General features: G+C 44.2%; 1 protein-coding gene across 5 annotated transcripts in view; it reads left to right on the top strand.

Moving 5' to 3' along the window:
- Positions 1-533: 533 nt before the first annotated feature.
- Positions 534-18,288, top strand: part of CTDP1 (CTD phosphatase subunit 1) — a 149,656-nt gene continuing 131,901 nt past the window's right edge. Inside the window, exon 1 of one of the 5 annotated variants that reach the window (XM_056521374.1) lies at positions 534-1,215. In XM_056521374.1, coding sequence (XP_056377349.1) covers positions 905-1,215 — 311 coding nt within the window. In that variant the 5' untranslated portion in view covers positions 534-904. Of the gene's footprint in view, positions 1,216-1,304; positions 1,489-4,742; positions 4,874-18,288 lie in introns of those variants that run through there. The other 4 variants (XM_056521373.1, XM_056521377.1, XM_056521375.1 and 1 more) reach the window with 4 other exon arrangements.

The raw sequence follows: 18,288 nt of genomic DNA, 5'->3' as shown, positions 1-18,288 counted from the left end.
CAGGTTTTGATAAATCTCCCCCATTATTTTTGCTTATATGTGTTAAGAAAATGGTATTCAAACGTGGTTTTATCGGTTTTTGCTTATGTGAGCCAAATTTATCAACCCCCTGTGATAGTATAATAAATGTGTCACACATAAGCAAACAAAAACGCCTACAGAACTGTCTTACCAAAGCAACATTGATAAACGTCCCCCATAAAGTTTATGATCCCACATGGTACATTTCTTTTGGCTATCTGGTAGTTGTAATTGTGCAACAGCTGGAGGCACACTGTTTGGAAAACAGTGGCACATAGCCCTGTAAGACCCAATAGCAGCACGGCCAACAGAATAGAACATGTACATCATACTTCTAGCCGGTGAATAAAGTGAAGCACCATTACTCCGGAGGGCATTGATAACGCCGAGCTGTCCTCTAATGCACTGACGCAACAAACACACTTCCGTGTTTTGAAAGACGATAAACGCCTCTACCAACATGGCGTCCAAAGCGCCGTCACACTCCATGTTTACGTTGTACGCGCGGACTGACGTCACGTCGCAATCCTCCCCTTTCCTAAACGCAATGCTAATTTCACCAAAGCGGGAAGACGGTAACCTGTGTCCTTATGCGTGGAGCCCCCGCCCACCTCACTACCGCGAGCAAGGGGGCGGGACCTGAGCGCTGCTTTGACTCCTCCCATCCCTGGCACGGCCTGGCTGTTTACATGGGGGCCGCTCCCCCTCAGCCCTAGAGTCCGCTCGTCTCGTCCTGTCACATCCCGAACATCGGCCGCGCGGGGCGCCTCAGCGGCTCCTCCTCGTGCTACGTCATTGCCGCTCCGCGCCTGGCCGCCTCTGTTGCCATAGAGACGGTGGCCTGCGAGCGAGCGGCCCAGCCTGGCTAATTGCGGGCCTGGACATGCTGAGCATGCAGCGGAGAGCGCAGGAGGGCGGGGAAGTGGCCAGGCCGAGCCAATGCAACGACGTCCGCTTCCCGGGGCCCCGACCCATGCGCCTAATGGAATGGAAAGTGTCCACCGGGATGTCAGTGCAAATCGGCTCCGTGCTGGCCCTTGGCGTTACAATCCAGGGGCCCGACGCCAAGGAGCACCGGGGGCCACAGGACGAGGCCGGGAGGCCGCACCGACCGCCCGAGAGGAAAGTTAAGTCGGACCGGGCCGGAGTGGTGCTGGAGCTGTGTGTCAAGCCGGGGCAAGTGGTCTCTGCCGGGTGAGTGGGAACTGATAGTCTTTCCCTCCAAGCGCCTGTCCGCTACCGCATCCTCGTGGTGGACTTGTTTACATGCGGCTGTGCCTCAGGCCCGAGGGTTAACCCGTTCATGGCGGTAGCTCGGTCCTCAGAACTTTCCTTGATGCTTGTACTAAAAGTGATCTCGTAGGATTTGTCACTAGGAATGTCATTGACACCTTGTTAAAGGGGCCCTCCAACTCCATCAGAAGATTCTGCTCAATAGGAGTAACTGAAGCCAATCTTATGTGCCATGTAATGTGCTGCTGCTTCTTGTTTACTTTGGTATCTGCATGTGCAGCTTCACACTTTTCACCATAACCATGAGGGGATGATGTGTGGTACCCCACCTGTATCTATGAGGGGATGATGTGTGGTACCCCACCTGTATCTATGAGGGGGATGATGTCTGGTACCCCACCTGTATCTATGAGGGGATGATGTGTAGTACCCCACCTGGGTCTATGAGGGGATGATGTGTGGTACCCCACCTGTATCTATGGGGGATGATGTGTGGTACCCCACCTGTATCTATGAGGGGATGATGTGTGGTGCCCCACCTGTATCTATGAGGGGATGATGTCTGGTACCCCACCTGTATCTATGATGGGGATGATGTCTGGTACCCCACCTGTATCTATGAGGGATGATGTGTGGTACCCCACCTGTATCTATGATGGGGATGATGTGTGGTACCCCACCTGTATCTATGAGGGATGATGTGTGGTACCCCACCTGTATCTATGATGGGGATGATGTGTGGTACCCCACCGGTATCTATGAGGGGATGATGTGTGGTACCCCACCGGTATCTATGAGGGGATAATGTGTGGTACCCCACCTGTATCTATGTGGGATGATGTGTGGTACCCCACCTGTATCTATGAGGGGATGATGTGTGGTGCCCCACCTGTATCTATGAGGGGGATGATGTCTGGTACCCCACCTGTATCTATGAGGGGATGATGATGTGTGGTTCCCCACCTGGGTCTATGAGGGGGATGATGTGTGGTACCCCACCGGTATCTATGAGGGGGATGATGTCTGGTACCCCACATGTATCTATGAGGGATGATGTGTGGTGCCCCACCTGGGTCTATGAGGGGGATGATGTGTGGTACCCCACCTGTGTCTATGAGGAATGATGTGTGGTGCCCCACCTGTATCTATGAGGGATGATGTGTGGTACCCCACCTGTATCTATGATGGGGATGATGTGTGGTACCCCACCTGTATCTATGATGGGGATGATGTGTGGTACCCCACCGGTATCTGAGGGGATGATATGTGGTACCCCACCTGTATCTATGAGGGATGATGTGTGGTACCCCACCTGTATCTATGATGGGGATGATGTGTGGTACCCCACCGGTATCTATGAGGGGATTATGTGTGGTACCCCACCTGTATCTATGAGGGGATTATGTGTGGTACCCCACCTGTATCTATGAGGGATGATGTGTGGTACCCTACCTGTATCTATGAGGGGATTATGTGTGGTACCCCACCTGTATCTATGAGGGGGATGATGTGTGGTACCCCACCTGTATCTATGAGGGGATGATGTCTGGTACCCCACCTGGGTCTATGAGGGGGATGATGTCTGGTACCCCACCTGGGTCTATGAGGGGGGATGATGTCTGGTACCCCACCTGGGTCTATGAGGGGGGATGATGTCTGGTACCCCACCTGGGTCTATGAGGGGGGATGATGTCTGGTACCCCACCTGGGTCTATGAGGGGGGATGATGTCTGGTACCCCACCTGGGTCTATGAGGGGGGATGATGTCTGGTACCCCACCTGGGTCTATGAGGGGGGATGATGTCTGGTACCCCACCTGGGTCTATGAGGGGGGATGATGTCTGGTACCCCACCTGGGTCTATGAGGGGGGATGATGTCTGGTACCCCACCTGGGTCTATGAGGGGGGATGATGTGTCGTACCGCATCTGTGTCTATGGGGAGTGGGATTTAATCTGTGGAAGTACACCTGTATCAATTGGGGGATGATGCGAGGTACCCCAACTGTCTGTGGAGGGAATGAGTGGTAGCTTACCTGTATCAATTGGGGGATGATGTGTGGGGTACCACACATAATTCCCTCCATAGACACAGGGAGGATACCACATATCATTCCTGATCCTGTACGGTCAATGGCGTAAATGCACAAAAAAATTTAACGACAAAATTCCTGATCATAAAGCCAGAACTACACTAAAGTGACACTGTGACATACAGCTCATGATGCAAAAAATAACACAGCTCCATAGGCAGAAAAATAAGTCACAGGGGTCAGAACACGGCAGTGAACAGATACATTTTTTTTTTTTTTTTTTACTATAAGACGAAACACGAATTATCAGAGTATCATTGGAGTTAGGGATACCATTTTTAAGACAGAGTACTGATACTTTTTTTTTTTTAAAGGAGTAGTCCAGTGGTGACTCAGTGGTGAACAACTTATCCCCTATCCTAAGGATAGGGGATAAGTTGCAGATCGCGGGGGGGCCGACCACTGGGGCCCCCTGCGATCTCCTGTACGGAGCCCCGAGAGCCCGTGGGAAGGGGGCGTGTCGACCTCCGCACAAAGCGGCGGCCGACACGCCCCCTCAATACAACTCTGGCAGAGCCAAAGCGCTGCCTTCGGCAATCTCCGGCTCTACCATTGAGATGTATTGAGGGGGCGTGTCGGCCGCCGCTTCGTGCGGGGGTCGACACCCGCTATCTGGCCGGAGAGCCGGGGCCCTGTACAGAGAGATCGCAGGGGGCCCCAGCGGTCGGACCCCCCGCGATCTCAAACTTATCCCCTATCCTTAGGATAGGGGATAAGTTTTTCACCACTGGACTACCCCTTTAAGTACTCACCGATTCCAATTACCAATACTTTTTTTTTATAAATGCCATGTGATAGTTTTTTTTTTTTAATTGTATTTTAAATGGGTGAACAGTTTTTTTTTTTTGAACAGTGTTTTCAGTTCTTATTAGGGGAAAGGCTTTTTTATTTAAAAAAAAAAATTACAAATTATTATTTTTTTTAATTGTATTTAAACTTTTTGATTCCCCACAGGGCACTGTGTACTGCCTGTCACCCAGCTTTCCCAGTCTCCTGACAGAGCCTCTACAGGATAGTGGGAAAGCTGGGTGACAGGTGTGTGTGATTTTAGTATGTGGGAGTGGGACAGGGAGATGACCTGCTTATCCATTTGATAGGGGATAACATGCTGATCGGTTAGAGTCGGACCGCTGGGACTTCCCTCCTGCATCCTTCGTTAGGCAATGCTCCTGATATTTTTTCACTGACAAAGTTGTATTAGGGCACAATTTATTTTATCATATAATATATTTCAGGCAAAATTGAAAAAAAAAAATGGAACTGTGCATTGTTGTGGGGCAGTAATTTTTTACAATAGTTCACAATATGATAAATCTGATATGCTAACTTTTTTTTTTTTTTATGGGTCAGTATGTTTTCAATGATACCGCTTCCTGCAGGGGTCGGCACGGCGCTTCCTGTGGACTGCCGCGGCCTTGTTCAGGAGATCACGGGGATTCCCAGCGGTTGGACCCCCTACAATCTATAACTTATCCCCTACAGTACTTCTTTAAGCAATCACTGATTCATCGAGCGCCAGGAAGGACTGGTAAGTACCCGTTCTTCCACAGTGGAAAGGGGTTAATCCGCACGGAGAGTGCGGCAGGCCAACCGCACCTCCGTCATACCTGCTGGGTATTGCTGGCAGGTATCTGATCAGGTATTGGGGACAATTGCATAACTACTCGTGCAAATGTCTAGTATCGGTCCCAATACCCTAAAAAAAAAAAAGTATTAATTTTTTTCTGGCTTTATAATATATCATGATAAAATAAAGTGTGCAAATTAAAAATACAACTCGTTTCACAAAAATTACCCCAAATACAACTTTTGGGGTTTTGTTTTTACACAATGCATTTTACAGTAAGATTAAATGATACCCTTCTTTACATGCTTATCGGTACTGTACTACTTAAAGTAAAACTTAAACAGTAACTAGGCTTGAAATTGCCCTATTCTGACCACTATAACTCTATTATATTTCAATATACAGGGTCTATAAGAATTAAGTAGGAGTTTTTATCAGTACCACATTTGCGCATATATATATATATATATATATATACACACACAGTATATATTTATATTTATTTGACATTTTGATCCCTTTTTTTTTATTTCATGGATGTTGGAATATTTTAATGTTTACACCATTGAAAGCACAGGATAATACAGCATAAGGTGATTTCCGCATTTTTTTGCGTGAAATTACTATTTCCATTTGGAGTTCCCTCCCTTCAACTACAGGTCCCAGGAGGCCACATTTCTCCCTCCCACCCATTGCATCACAGCTGAGCACCCTTCCATACATGTTGTGATTGAAACTACACTGCTCAAAAAAAATGGGAACACTTAAACAACACAATAAAACTCCTTCAATTACACTTCTGTGAAATCACACTATCGACTCAGGAAGCAACACTGATTGGCAATCAATTTCACATGCTGTTGTGCAAATGTAACAGACAACAGGTGGAAATTATAGGCAATTAGCAAGACACCCAATAAAGGAGTGGTTCTGCAGGTGGTGACCACAGACCAGTTCTCTGTTCCTATTCTTCCTGGCTGATGTTTTGGTCACTTTTTAATGCTGGCAGTGCTTTCACTCTAGTGGTAGCATGAGACGGAGTCTACAACCCACACAAGGGGCTCAGGTAGTGCAGCTCATCCAGGATAGCACATCAATGCGAGCTGTGGCAAGAAGGTTTGTTGTGTCTGTCAGCATAGTGTGCAGAGCATGGAGGCGCTACCAAGAGACAGACCAGTACATCAGGAGACGTGGAAGAGGCCGTAGGAGAGCAACAACCCAGCAGCAGGACCGCTACCTCTGCCTTTGTGCATGGAGGAGCACTGTAGAATGACCTCCAGCAGGCCACAAACGTGCATGTGTCCACTCAAACGGTAAGAAACAGACTCCATGAGGGTGGTATGAGGGCCCGACATCCACAGGTGGGGGTTGTGTTTACAGCCCAACACCGTGCAGGACGTTTGGCATTTGCCAGAGAACACCAAGATTGGCAAATTCACCACTGGCGCCCTGTGCCCTTCACAGATGAAAGCAGATTCACACTGAGCACGTGACAGAGTTTGGAGACGCTGTGGAGAATGTTCTGCTGCCTGCAACATCCTCCAGCAGGACCGATTTGGTGGTGGGTCAGTAATGTGAGGTGGCATTTCTTTGGGGGGGGCAGCACAGCCCTCCATGTGCTTGCCAGAGGTAGCCTGACTGCCATTAGGTACCGAGATGAGATCCTCAGACCCCTTGTGAGACCATATGCTGGTGCTGTTGGCCCTGGGTTCCTCCTAATGCAAGACAATGCTAGACCTCATGTGGCTGGAGCGTGTCAGCAGTTCCTGCAAGTGGAAGGCATTGAGGCTATGGACTGGCCCGCCCGTTCCCCAGACCTGAATCTAATTGAGCACATCTGGGACATCATGTTTTGCTCCATCCACCAACGCCACATTGCACCACAGACTGTCCAGGAGTTGGCAGATGCTTTAGTCCAGGTCTGAGAGGACATCCCTCAGGAGACCACCACCACCTCATCAGGAGCATGCCCAGGCATTGTAGGGAGGTCATACGGGCACGTGGAGGCCACGCACACTACTGAGCCTCATTTTGATTTGTTTTAAGCCCTTAAGGACGCAGGGTTTTTGCATTTTCATTTTTTCCTCATCACCTTGTAAAAATCATAACTCTTTAAATTTTGCACCTAAAATTCCATATTATGGGTTATTTTTTGCGCCACCAATTAAACTTTGCAATGGCATTAGTCATTTTACCAAATTATCCACAGCGAAGTGGAAAAAAAATTCATTGTGCGACAAAATTGTAGAAAAAATACCATTTTGTAAATTTTGGGTGCTTTCGTTTCTACGCAGTGCACTTCTCGGTAAAAATGACATCTTATCATTATTCTGTAGGTCCATACGGTTGAAATGATCCCCTACTTATATAGGTTTGATTTTTGTATTCCTTCTAAAAAAAAAAAAAAAAAAAAAAAAAAAAAACTTCTTCTGACCCCTATAACTTTTTTTTAATTTTTCCGCATACGGGCCGGTATGAGGGCTTACTTTTTTTGCTCGTACGCCATTGACCATGCGGTTTAAGTAACAATATGTTTTTATAGATCGGACATGTCCGCAAGCGGCGATACCACGTATGTTTATTTTTATTTACAGTTTTTTTTTTTTTTTTAAATGGCAAAAGGGGAGTGATTCTTACTTTTATTAGGGAAGGTGTTAAAGAGTACCTGTCATCAACAAAAACTTTTAATATGTTGTTCATAATCATTAATGAAGAGATATTGTAATCTATCTTCATTAAAAAAATATTAATATTTATACCAGTTTTTTCATTTTATACTTTTGGCCACTAGGGGGTCACTCTTCTATGCCTGGTCTGCAAGCAGCATCCTATGCTTTTCATAGTCAGTGTACAGCTTTTAGGACTAATGCTGAAAGGGCTCTGGTCCTTCCACAGGAAATTCAGTACTCTCAGCTCAGGACTCGCTCCCAGCCTGTGAGCTACAAGCCTGCACATGCCTCTCCTATAACAGCCAGTCACCTTCCCCTCCCCCCTGCTCTGTGTTCTCCCTGCCCCTCACCACGCGTTATCTTATACATTGTATTATCTCACTGCACTCCCTGCTCTGTGCCCCCCCCCCTGACATTCATCTTAATCACTGCCTCTGTAATTGCTCCCTCAGCCCCTGGTTCTCAGCATTTTGTGTCCCTCTTCATTAGCTCAGGAGCACTGTCTTTCTGAGGGGTGGAAGGAGGCGGGTCCCAGCAGGCATGATGTCACATGAAGCTTGGCTGGGACTCTGCTTCTGCCAGTCTTCCTGTATGCTGCTCTCCCTCTGCAGCAGTGTTTCCCAACCAGGGTGCCTCCAGCTGTTGCAAAACTACAACTCCCAGCATGTCTGGACAGCTGTTGGCTGCCTGGGCATGCTGGGAGTTGTAGTTTTGCAACAGCTGGAGGTACCCTGGTTGGGAAACACTGCTGCAGAGGGAGAGCAGCATACAGGAAGACTGGCAGAAGCAGAGTCCCAGCCAAGCTTCATGTGACATCATGTCTGCTGGGACCCGCCTCCTTCCGCCCCTCAGAAAGACTGCTCCTGAGCTAATGAAGAGGGATAAAAAAAGGTATTTCCACAGCGTTTTAAACCTCAATAAACACAGGGATAAGCATAGTTAGAGAAGGGGACATATGGGAAGGGGGATCAGGGAAAGTTTAGATGATGACAGGTACTCTTATTAAATGATCTTTACTCGCATTCTAGCTAATCGGGACTTTGTGATTTCACCGCAATGGTCCCGATTGGCCCGACTGAGCTGCCAGGAAGCTTTTACTTTCATTTTAGACACGGTGATCAACTTTGAAAGCCGCGTCTAATGGGTTAATAGCACGTGGCACAACGATCGGTGCCGCACGCTATTAGCCCAGGGTCCCGGCAGTCATTAGACGCCGGGACCGACCCGGTATGACGCGGTGTCACGGCGTGACGCCGTGTTTTACTGGGACCTGGCGCAGAGCGTACAGGTACACCCTGCGTCCTAAGAGGTTAAGGTCATTGCATCAAAGTTGGATCAGCCTGTAGTGTGGTTTTCCACTTTGATTTTTAGTGTGACTCCATATCCAGACCTCCATGGGTTGATAAATTTGATTTCCATTGATAATTTTTGTGTGATTTTGTTGTCAACACATTCAACTACGTAAGGACCAAAGTATTTCATACGATTAGTTCATTCAGATCTAGGATGTGTTATCTTAGTGTTCCCTTTATTTATTTGAGCAGTATACAATTTCCCGCAGCCCTGTGGAGAATATTTCTCCCACCCAGCAGTCGCTCCACCCATAGAAGCTGACATGCTTCCTTTCAACACCTGACTAGTAGTGATTTAATGTCTCGGGCCTCACTGCTACTTTGGAAAAGCTGAGACAACACTCATTTTGTATTATGTTATAAATATATATTTGGGCAAAAAACACATAAGAATTGCGAGACCAGCCATCAAACACAGGTACAGACATTATAGTATGAACTACACTAACTTTACAGCCCCTGTAGCATAAATAAAAAAATAAAAAAATTTTTTGAATACCCCTTTAAAGGAATTCTGAACATTTAGTTCTCCTCGCGATGTCAGGCCATGCCCCCTCAATGCAAGTCTATGGGAGGGGGCCTGATGGCCACCACGTCCCCTCCCATAGACTTACATTGAGGGGCTGGCCTGACATCACTAGGGGGCATGGCCAATCCCTGCAGCGCGCACAAAATGTTCGGAACTAAATATTCCAAACGCTGGCCAGTGGATGGCCCCTTTAACCCCTTAAGGACCAACTCCATTTTGGCCTTAAAGGGGTACTTCACTGCTATGACTTTATTAATACAGTTGCCCATTGTGTAAAGTTGTTTAACTCTCTAATATGCTTGCTGTGTCAATAATGCATATTATTTCCGTTATACTTACTGTTCCTATGTGCAGGAAGTAGTGTAGTTTTTTGGTGCTTGGTGACTGCTGACAACGTTTGCAGCCATGTTGTTGTCAGCCCGCCCTGCAGTATCGGCGTTGATGTCCGCATTTCCCTCCTCCCGTGTCCGTAGTCAAGCCGGCCCACTTCTTGAATATTCATTCTTTGAAATTGTGCGGCAATGACTTTTTCCACTTTCTTTGCTGCCCCTTGTGTCAGCGTCCTAGCCTGGTCTAATCGTCCTTTGTGCCAGGCGAATGCGTCATGTATATTTTGAGAGTCATCTTCGGCGCGTAGTGCGCATGTCTGTTCATATTGTGAATCGCGTTCTCATCACTACGCTTACAGCGTAGTGCTAACGACGGCTACGTCAGTAGCGTAGCCCTGCACATGTGCAGTAGTCCTTACAGATAAGTAGCGTAGCCCTGAGCTGTAAGGACAACTGGGTATGCGCAGGGCTATGCTAGGAACGTAAGCCCTGAACTGGAAGGAGAACTGCGCATGCGCATGGCTATGCTACTAACGTATGCTACGTTAGCACTACGATGGCAGTGTAGGGATGCGCAGGCGCACCTTTCTCTACCGAACGATGGAACATAATGGGCGTGGAAAGAAGAAACAAGGGGCGGAAGCTAGGATGCCTATGGGCGGAAATATAAAAAAAAAGGCATACACATAGGCGTGAACAAAAAAAAGGATGGGCGGAATAACAAGGAAAAATAGGTGGCACCTAAGCGCATAATCAGGCCGCAAAGTATTAGGGGAATGGTAGTTTTCACGGACCAAACAACAGGAATTAAGCAACAACGTGAGCCAGACAGAACGACAACTCAGGGAACGACAACGTTAATGGATAAGGCGCATACAGTACAGGGGTGTTATGTGAAGTCATCAAGTAAGAGGTAAAAAGTTGGTGAAATAAGCACTAGGCAGTGGAGTACCCCTTTAAGGACCAGACCAATTTTATTTTTCCATTTCCGTTTTTTCCTCCTCGCCTTCTAAAAATCATAACTCTTATATTTCCATCCACAGACCCATATGAGGGTTTGTCTTTTGCGTCACCAATTGTACTTTGTAATGACCATCACTTATTTTACCATAAAATGTACGGCGCAACCCAAAAATCTTATTTATGTGGGAAAATTGAAAAGAAAACCGCAATTTAGCAAATTTTGGAAGGTTATGTTTATCACGCTGTACACTTTCCGGTAAAAATGACAGGTTTTCTTTATTCTGTGGGTCAATACGATTAAAATGATATCCATGATTATATTCTTTTCTATAATTGTACCGCTTAAAAAAAATTCTCAAACCATTTAAACAAAATTTGTATGTTTGAAATTGCCCTATTTTGACAGCCTATAACTTTCAAATTTTTCCGTATATGGGGTGATATGAGGGCTCATTTTTTTCCGCCATGATCTGTAAATTTATCAGTACAACTTTTGCTTAGGTTTTACTTTTTATAAATGTTTTAATTTTTTTGGTGACAAAAAAGCAGCAATTTTGGACTTAAAAAAAAAAAAAATTCTTATGTTTACGCCGTTCACCATATGGGATAATTAACAATATATTTTAATAGTTCAGACTTTTACGCACACGGCGATACCGAATATGTGTATTAGTAATTTTTTAATGCTTTTTTTGGGGGTAAAATGGGAAAAAACTGACTTATTAATTGGGCGAGGGGATTTTTCAAATGGTTTTTTACTTTTTTTTTTATTTTAATTTTTTTTACACTTTTTATGTCCCCACAAGGGACTATTCATAGCAATCATTTGATTGCTAATACTGTTCAGGGCTATGTATAGGACATAGCACTGATCAGTATTATCGGTCCTCTTCTGCTTGATCTCAGACCAGAGCGGAAGACAGCGGAGCCAGGTGAGGGGACCTCCGGCCGCCATGCTGGATGATTGGATCCTTTCTCTCTCTCTCTGTCTCGGTCTCTCTGTCTCGGTCTCTCTGTCTCGGTCTCTCTGTCTCGGTCTCTCTGTCTCGGTCTCTCTGTCTCGGTCTCTCTGTCTCGGTCTCTCTGTCTCGGTCTCTCTGTCTCGGTCTCTCTGTCTCGGTCTCTCTGTCTCGGTCTCTCTGTCTCGGTCTCTCTGTCTCGGTCTCTCTCTCTCCAGGTCTCTCTCTCTCCAGGTCTCTCTCTCTCCAGGTCTCTCTCTCTCCAGGTCTCTCTCTCTCCAGGTCTCTCTCTCTCCAGGTCTCTCTCTCTCCAGGTCTCTCTCTCTCCAGGTCTCTCTCTCTCCAGGTCTCTCTCTCTCCAGGTCTCTGTGCCATGTCAACAGTTACTATTATTATTATTTTTATTTTTTTTGACAGATGCACGTGAAATCAGTTTTAAAAAGATCACTTTTGATACATTTGGCACAGTTTGCTCCACTTTTATATAAATAAGTTCATAGATCCTTTAACATTCTTAGTAAAGCTCCTTTTGTTGTCTTGAAGTAAATATTTATTTAGGGTGCGTTTACACGGCCATCTGTCTCCGTTTTTTTCCCGTCTAGGTTCCATTGTTGCTGCTTGTAAACCGATTACAAATGGTTGTAAAATAATCCCATTGATGTCAATGGGATTTTTTTCACAATCCTTTCACATCCGTTTTCACCCGTCTGCGCTCATTTCCTTTTTTATTTTTATGGGCAAAAAGACGGTGCATGCAGTATTTTTTCTCCCGTCAAAAAAAAAAAAAGAAAGAAAATACCGATACAGTAAATTTAACATTCAAGTCTAATGAAGACAGGTGAGCCTTTAATGTCATCCGTTTGCATCCGTTTTTCTCAATTCGTTTTTCTGATCTGTTTTTACTTCTGAGCATGCTCAGAACGAAAAATATACAGGGTGGCCATTTATATGGATACACCCTAATAAAATGGGAATGGTTGGTGATATTAACTTCCTGTTTGTGGCACATTAGTATACAGTGGGGATCAAAAGTTTAGGCACCCAAAGTAAAAATGTGTATTAATGTGCATAAAGAAGCCAAGGAAAGATGGAAATATCTCCAAAAGGCATCAAATTACAGATTCGACATTCTTATGTCAACAAAAGTTAGATTTAATTTCCATCATTTACACTTTCAAAATAACAGAAAACAAAAAAATGGCATCTGCAAAAGTTTGGGCACCCTGCAGAGTTAATATCTTGAACTGCCCCCTTTGATAAGTATCACAGCTTGTAAATGCTTTTTGTAGCCAACCAAGAGTCTTTCAATTCTTGTTTGAGGTATCTTTGCCCATTCTTCCTTACAAAAGTCTTCCAGTTCTTTGAGATTGTTGGGCTGTCTGTCACGCACTGCTCTTTTAAGGTCTATCCATAGATTTTCAATTATGTTGAGGTCAGGAGATTGTGAAGGCCATGGCAAAACCTTCAGTTTACGCCTCTTGATGTAATCCCGGTGGATTTTGAGGTGTGTTTAGGGTCATTATCCATTTGTAGAAGCCATCCTCTCTTTAACTTCAGCTTTTTCACAGATGGCATCAAGTTAGCATCCAAAATTTGCTGACATTTTATTGAATCCATTTTTCCTTCTACTCTTGAGATGTTCCCTGTGCCACTGGCTGCAATAAAACCCCAAAGCATGATTGATCCACCCCCATGCTTAACAGTTGGACAGAGGTCCTTTTATTAAATTTGGTTCCCCGTCTTCTCCAAACGTACCTTTGCTCATTCCGGCCAAAAAGTTCAATTTTAACCTCATCAGTCAACAGAACTTGTTTCCAAAATGCATCAGGCTTGTCTATATGTTAATTTGCAAAGTTCAAAGGCTGATTTTTGTGGTGAGGACATAGAAGAGGTTTTCTTCTGATGACTCTTCCATGAAGACCATATTTGTACAAGTATCTCTTTTATAGTAGAATAGTGTACCACAACTCCAGTGTCTGCCAGATCTTTCTGGAGGGATTGTGCAGTCAAATGTGGGTTTTGAATTGTTTTTCTCACAATCCTGTGAGCTGTTCTGTCTGATATTTTTCTTGGTCTTCCAGATCTTGCTTTGACTTCCACTGTTCCTGAAGACTGCCATTTCTTAATTACATTCTGAACAGAGGATATTGACATCTGAAAACGTTTTGCTATCTTCTTATAGCCTTCTCCAGCTTTGTGAGCGTCAACTATTTTCAGTTTCAGATTTCTAGACAACTGCTTAGAAGAACCCATGGTGCTGATTGTTGGGGCAAGGTCAGATGAGTCTGGGCATTTAAAACCTTTGAGATTTTCATCACCTGGTCTTCCCAGATGGTGATTGAGAACAATCCATGACACTGGCAGGTCTCAGCTTTGCAAAGGGGGCAATACATGCTTTAAATTCTGCAGAGTGCCCAAACTTTTGCTGATGCCATTTTTTTGTTTTCTGTTATTTTGAAGGTTTAAATGATTGAAATAAAATCTAACTTTTGTTGACATATTATAAGAATGTCTAATCTGTAATTTGATGCCTTTTTGGAGATATTTCCTTCTTTCCTTGGCTTCTTTATGCACATTAATACAAATTTTTACGTGGGGTGCCCAAACTTTTGATCCCCACTGTATGTGAGGGGGGAAAGTTTTCACTTGTAAGATGAGTGGTGACCATGGCGGCCATTTTGAATCCAACTTTTTTGTTTTTTCAATAGGAAGAGGGTCATGTGACACATCAAACTTATTGGGAATTTCACAAGAAAAACAATGATGTGCTTGGTTTTAGCGTAACTTTATTCTTTCATGAGTTATTTACAAGTTTCTGACCACTTATAAAATGTGTTCAAGTGCTGCCCATTGTGTTGGATTGTCAATGCAACCCTCTTCTCCCACTCTTCACACACTGATCGCAGCACCGCAGGAGAAATGCTAGCACAGGCTTCCAGTATCCGTAGTTTACGGTGCTGCGCATCTCGTATCTTCACAGCATAGACAATTGCCTTCAGATGACCCCAAAGATAAAAGTCTAAGGGGGTTAGATCGGGAGACCTTGGGGGCCATTCAACTGGCCCACGACGACCAATCCACTTTCCAGGAAACTGTTCATGCTCAGACCTGACACCCATAATGTGGTGGTGCACCATCCTGCTGGAAAAACGCAGAGAACGTACCAGCTTCAGTGCATAAAGAGGGAAACATCATCATGTAGCAATTTCACATATCCAGTGGCCTTGAGGTTTCCATTGATGAAGAATGGCTCCACTATCTTTGTATCCCATATACCACACCATACCATCAAGACTGTTGGAACAAAAAAATTGGAGGGATCTATCCAATGTGGGTTAGTGTCAGACCAATAGCGATGGTTTTGTTTGTTAACTTCACCATTCACATAAAAGTTTGCCTCATCACTAAACAAAATCTTCTGCGTAAACTGAGGGTGCTGTTCCAATTTTTGTTTTGCCCATTCTGCAGCACCTGAAACTACGGATACTGGAAGCCTGTGCTAGCATTTCTCCTGCAGTGTTGCTATCAGTGTGTGAAGAGTGGGAGAAGAGGGTTGCATTGAAATCCAACACAATGGGCAGCACATTGAACACATTTTATAAGTGGTCAGAAACTTGTAAATAACTCATGAAAGAATAAAGTTACGTTAAAACCAAGCACATCATTGTTTTTCCCAATAAGTTTGATGTGTCACATGACCCTCTTCCTTTTGAAAAAACTAAAGTTGGATTCAAAATGTCCGACTTCAAAATGGCCGCCACGGTCACCACCCATCTTGAAGTTCCCCCCTCACATATACTAATGTGCCACAAACAGGAAGTTAATATCACCAACCATTCCCGTTTTATTAAGGTGTATCCATATAAATGGCCCACCCTGTATATATATTTTTTTGTTAACTGAACAATAACGGACACAAATGGATAACATCCGTTTGCATCCGTTATTGTACTTTTTTTGTTTATTTATTTTTAACCCCTTAAGGACCCAGCCAATTTTCAGTGTAGGACCCGGCCATTTTTTGCACATCTGACCACTGTCAATTTAAGCATTAATAACTCTGGGATGCTTTTACCTTTCATTCTGATTCCAAGGTTATTTTTTCGTGACATATTCTACTTTATGTTAGTGGTAAATTTTCGTCATTACTTGCATCTTTTCTTGGTGAAAAATTCCCAAATTTGATGAAATTTTTTTTTTAATTTAGCATTTTCTTTTTTTACTTTGAAGCTCTCTGCCTGTAAGGAAAATACATACCAAATAAATTATATATTGATTCACATATACAATATGTCTACTTTATGTTTGCATCATAAAGTTGACATGTCTTTACTTTTGGGAGACATCAGAGGGCTTCAAAGCTCAGCAGCAATTTTCCAAATTTTCACAAAATTTTCAAAATCGGAATTTTTCAGGGACGAGTTCAGTTTTGAAGTGGATTTGAAGGGCCTTCATATTAGAAATACCCCATTATAAAAACTGCACCCCTCAAAGTATTCAAAAGACATTCAGTAAGTGTGTTAACCCTTTAGGTGTTTCACAGGAATAGCAGCAAATTGAAGGAGAAAATACAAAATCTTCATTTTTTTACATGTTCTTGTAGACCCAGTTTTTGAATTTTTGCAAGGGGTAAAGGAGAAAAAGTCCCCCAAAATTTGTTATCCAATTTCTCTCGAGTAGGGAAATACCTCATGTTAATGTCATGTGTTCGGCAGGCGCAGTAGAGGGCTCAGAAGGGATGGGATTTTGGAGAGTGAATTTTGATGAAATGGTTTTTGGGGGGCATGTCAAATTTAGGAAGCCCCTATGGTGCCAGAACAGCAGAAACCCCCCACATGGCATACCATTTTGGAAACTACACCCCTCAAGGCACGTAACAAGGGGTCCAGTGAGCCTTAACACCCCACAGGTGTTTGACAACTTTTCGTTAGTCGGATGTGTAAATGAAAAACAGTTTTTTTTTTCACTAAAGTGCAGTTATTTTTTTTCCAAATTTACCATTTTTACAAAAGGAAATGGGAGAAAATGCCCCCCAAAATTTGTAACCCCATCTCTTCTGAGTATTGAAATACCCCATGTTAGGATGTAAAATGCTCTGAGGCGAACTACAATGCTCAGAAGAGAAGGAGTCACATTTGGCTTTTGGAAAGCAAATTTTGCTGAAATGGTTTTTGGTGGGCATGTCGCCTTTAGGAAGCCCCTATGGTGCCAGCACAGAAAAAAACAACCCACGTGGCCCACTATTTTGGAAACTACACCCCTCAAGGAATGTTACAAAGGGGTACAGTGAGCTTTAACACCTCACAGGTGTTTTACGACTTTTTGTTAAAGTTGGATGTGTAAATGAAAAAAAAAAAATTCACTAAAATGCAGGTTTTTCCCCAAATTTAAAATTTTTACAAGGGGTAATAAGAGAAAATTACCCCCAAAATTTGTAACCCCATTTCTGAGTATAGAAATACCCCATGTATGGACGTCAAGTGCTCTGCGGGCACACTACAATGCTCAGAAGAGGAGGAGTGCCATTAAGCTTTTGGAGAGTGAATTTGTTTGGAATGGAAGTCAGGGGCCATGTGCGTTTACAAAGCCCCCTGTGGTGCCAGAACAGTGGACCCCCACATGTGACCCCATTTTGGAAACTGCACCCCTCACAGAATTTAATAAGGGGTGCAGTGAGTATTTGCACCCCACTCACGTTTGACAGATCTTTGGAACAGTGGGCTGTGCAAATGAAAAATTTACATTTTACATTTCCACGGACCACTGTTCCAAAAATCTGTCAGACACATGTGGGGCATAAATGCTCACTGTACCCCTTATTACATTACATGAGGGGTGTAGTTTCCAAAATGGGGTCACATGTGGGGGGGGGGGTCCATTGTTCTGGCACAATGGGGGCTTTGTAAACACACGTTTACGTTTACAATTCAGTTCCGGACAAATTTTCTCTTCAAAAGCCCAATGTTGCTCCTTCTCGTCTGAGCATTGTTGTTCACCCGCAGAGCACTTTACATCCACATATGGGGTATGTTCTTACTCAGAAGAAATGGGGTTACAATTTTTGGCAGGCTTTTTTTCCTATTTTCCCTTGTGAAAATGAAAAATGTTGGGTAACACCAACATTTTCCCATCCAACTTTAATGAAAATGTGCTCACTATACCCCTTGCTACATTCCGTGAGAGGTGTAGTTTCCAAAATGGGGTCACATGTGGGTATTTATTTTTTGCATTTGTCACAACCGCTGTAAAATCAGCCACCCCTGTGCACCACCAATTTAGGCCTCAAATGTACATAGTGCGCTCTCACTCCTGAGCCTTGTTGTGTACCAGCATTTTACTCCCACATATGGGGTATTTCCGTACTCAGGAGAAATTGCGTTACACATTTTCGGGGTCTTTTTTTCCTTTTTACCGCTTGTGAAAATAAAAAGTATGGGGCGACACCAGCATGTTGGAGTAAATTTTTTTTAAATTTTTTTTTACATTAACCGGCTGGTGTAGCCCCCAACTTTACCTTTTCATAAGGGGTAAAAGGATAAAAAGCCCCCCCCCCCCCCCCCCCCAAAAAAAAAAAA

The sequence above is a fragment of the Hyla sarda genome, chromosome 5 (assembly GCF_029499605.1).
Source record: "Hyla sarda isolate aHylSar1 chromosome 5, aHylSar1.hap1, whole genome shotgun sequence".
Taxonomy (NCBI): domain Eukaryota; kingdom Metazoa; phylum Chordata; class Amphibia; order Anura; family Hylidae; genus Hyla; species Hyla sarda.
The sequence above is the reverse complement of the archived record's forward strand: the minus strand, read 5'-3'. Positions and strand labels throughout refer to the sequence as shown.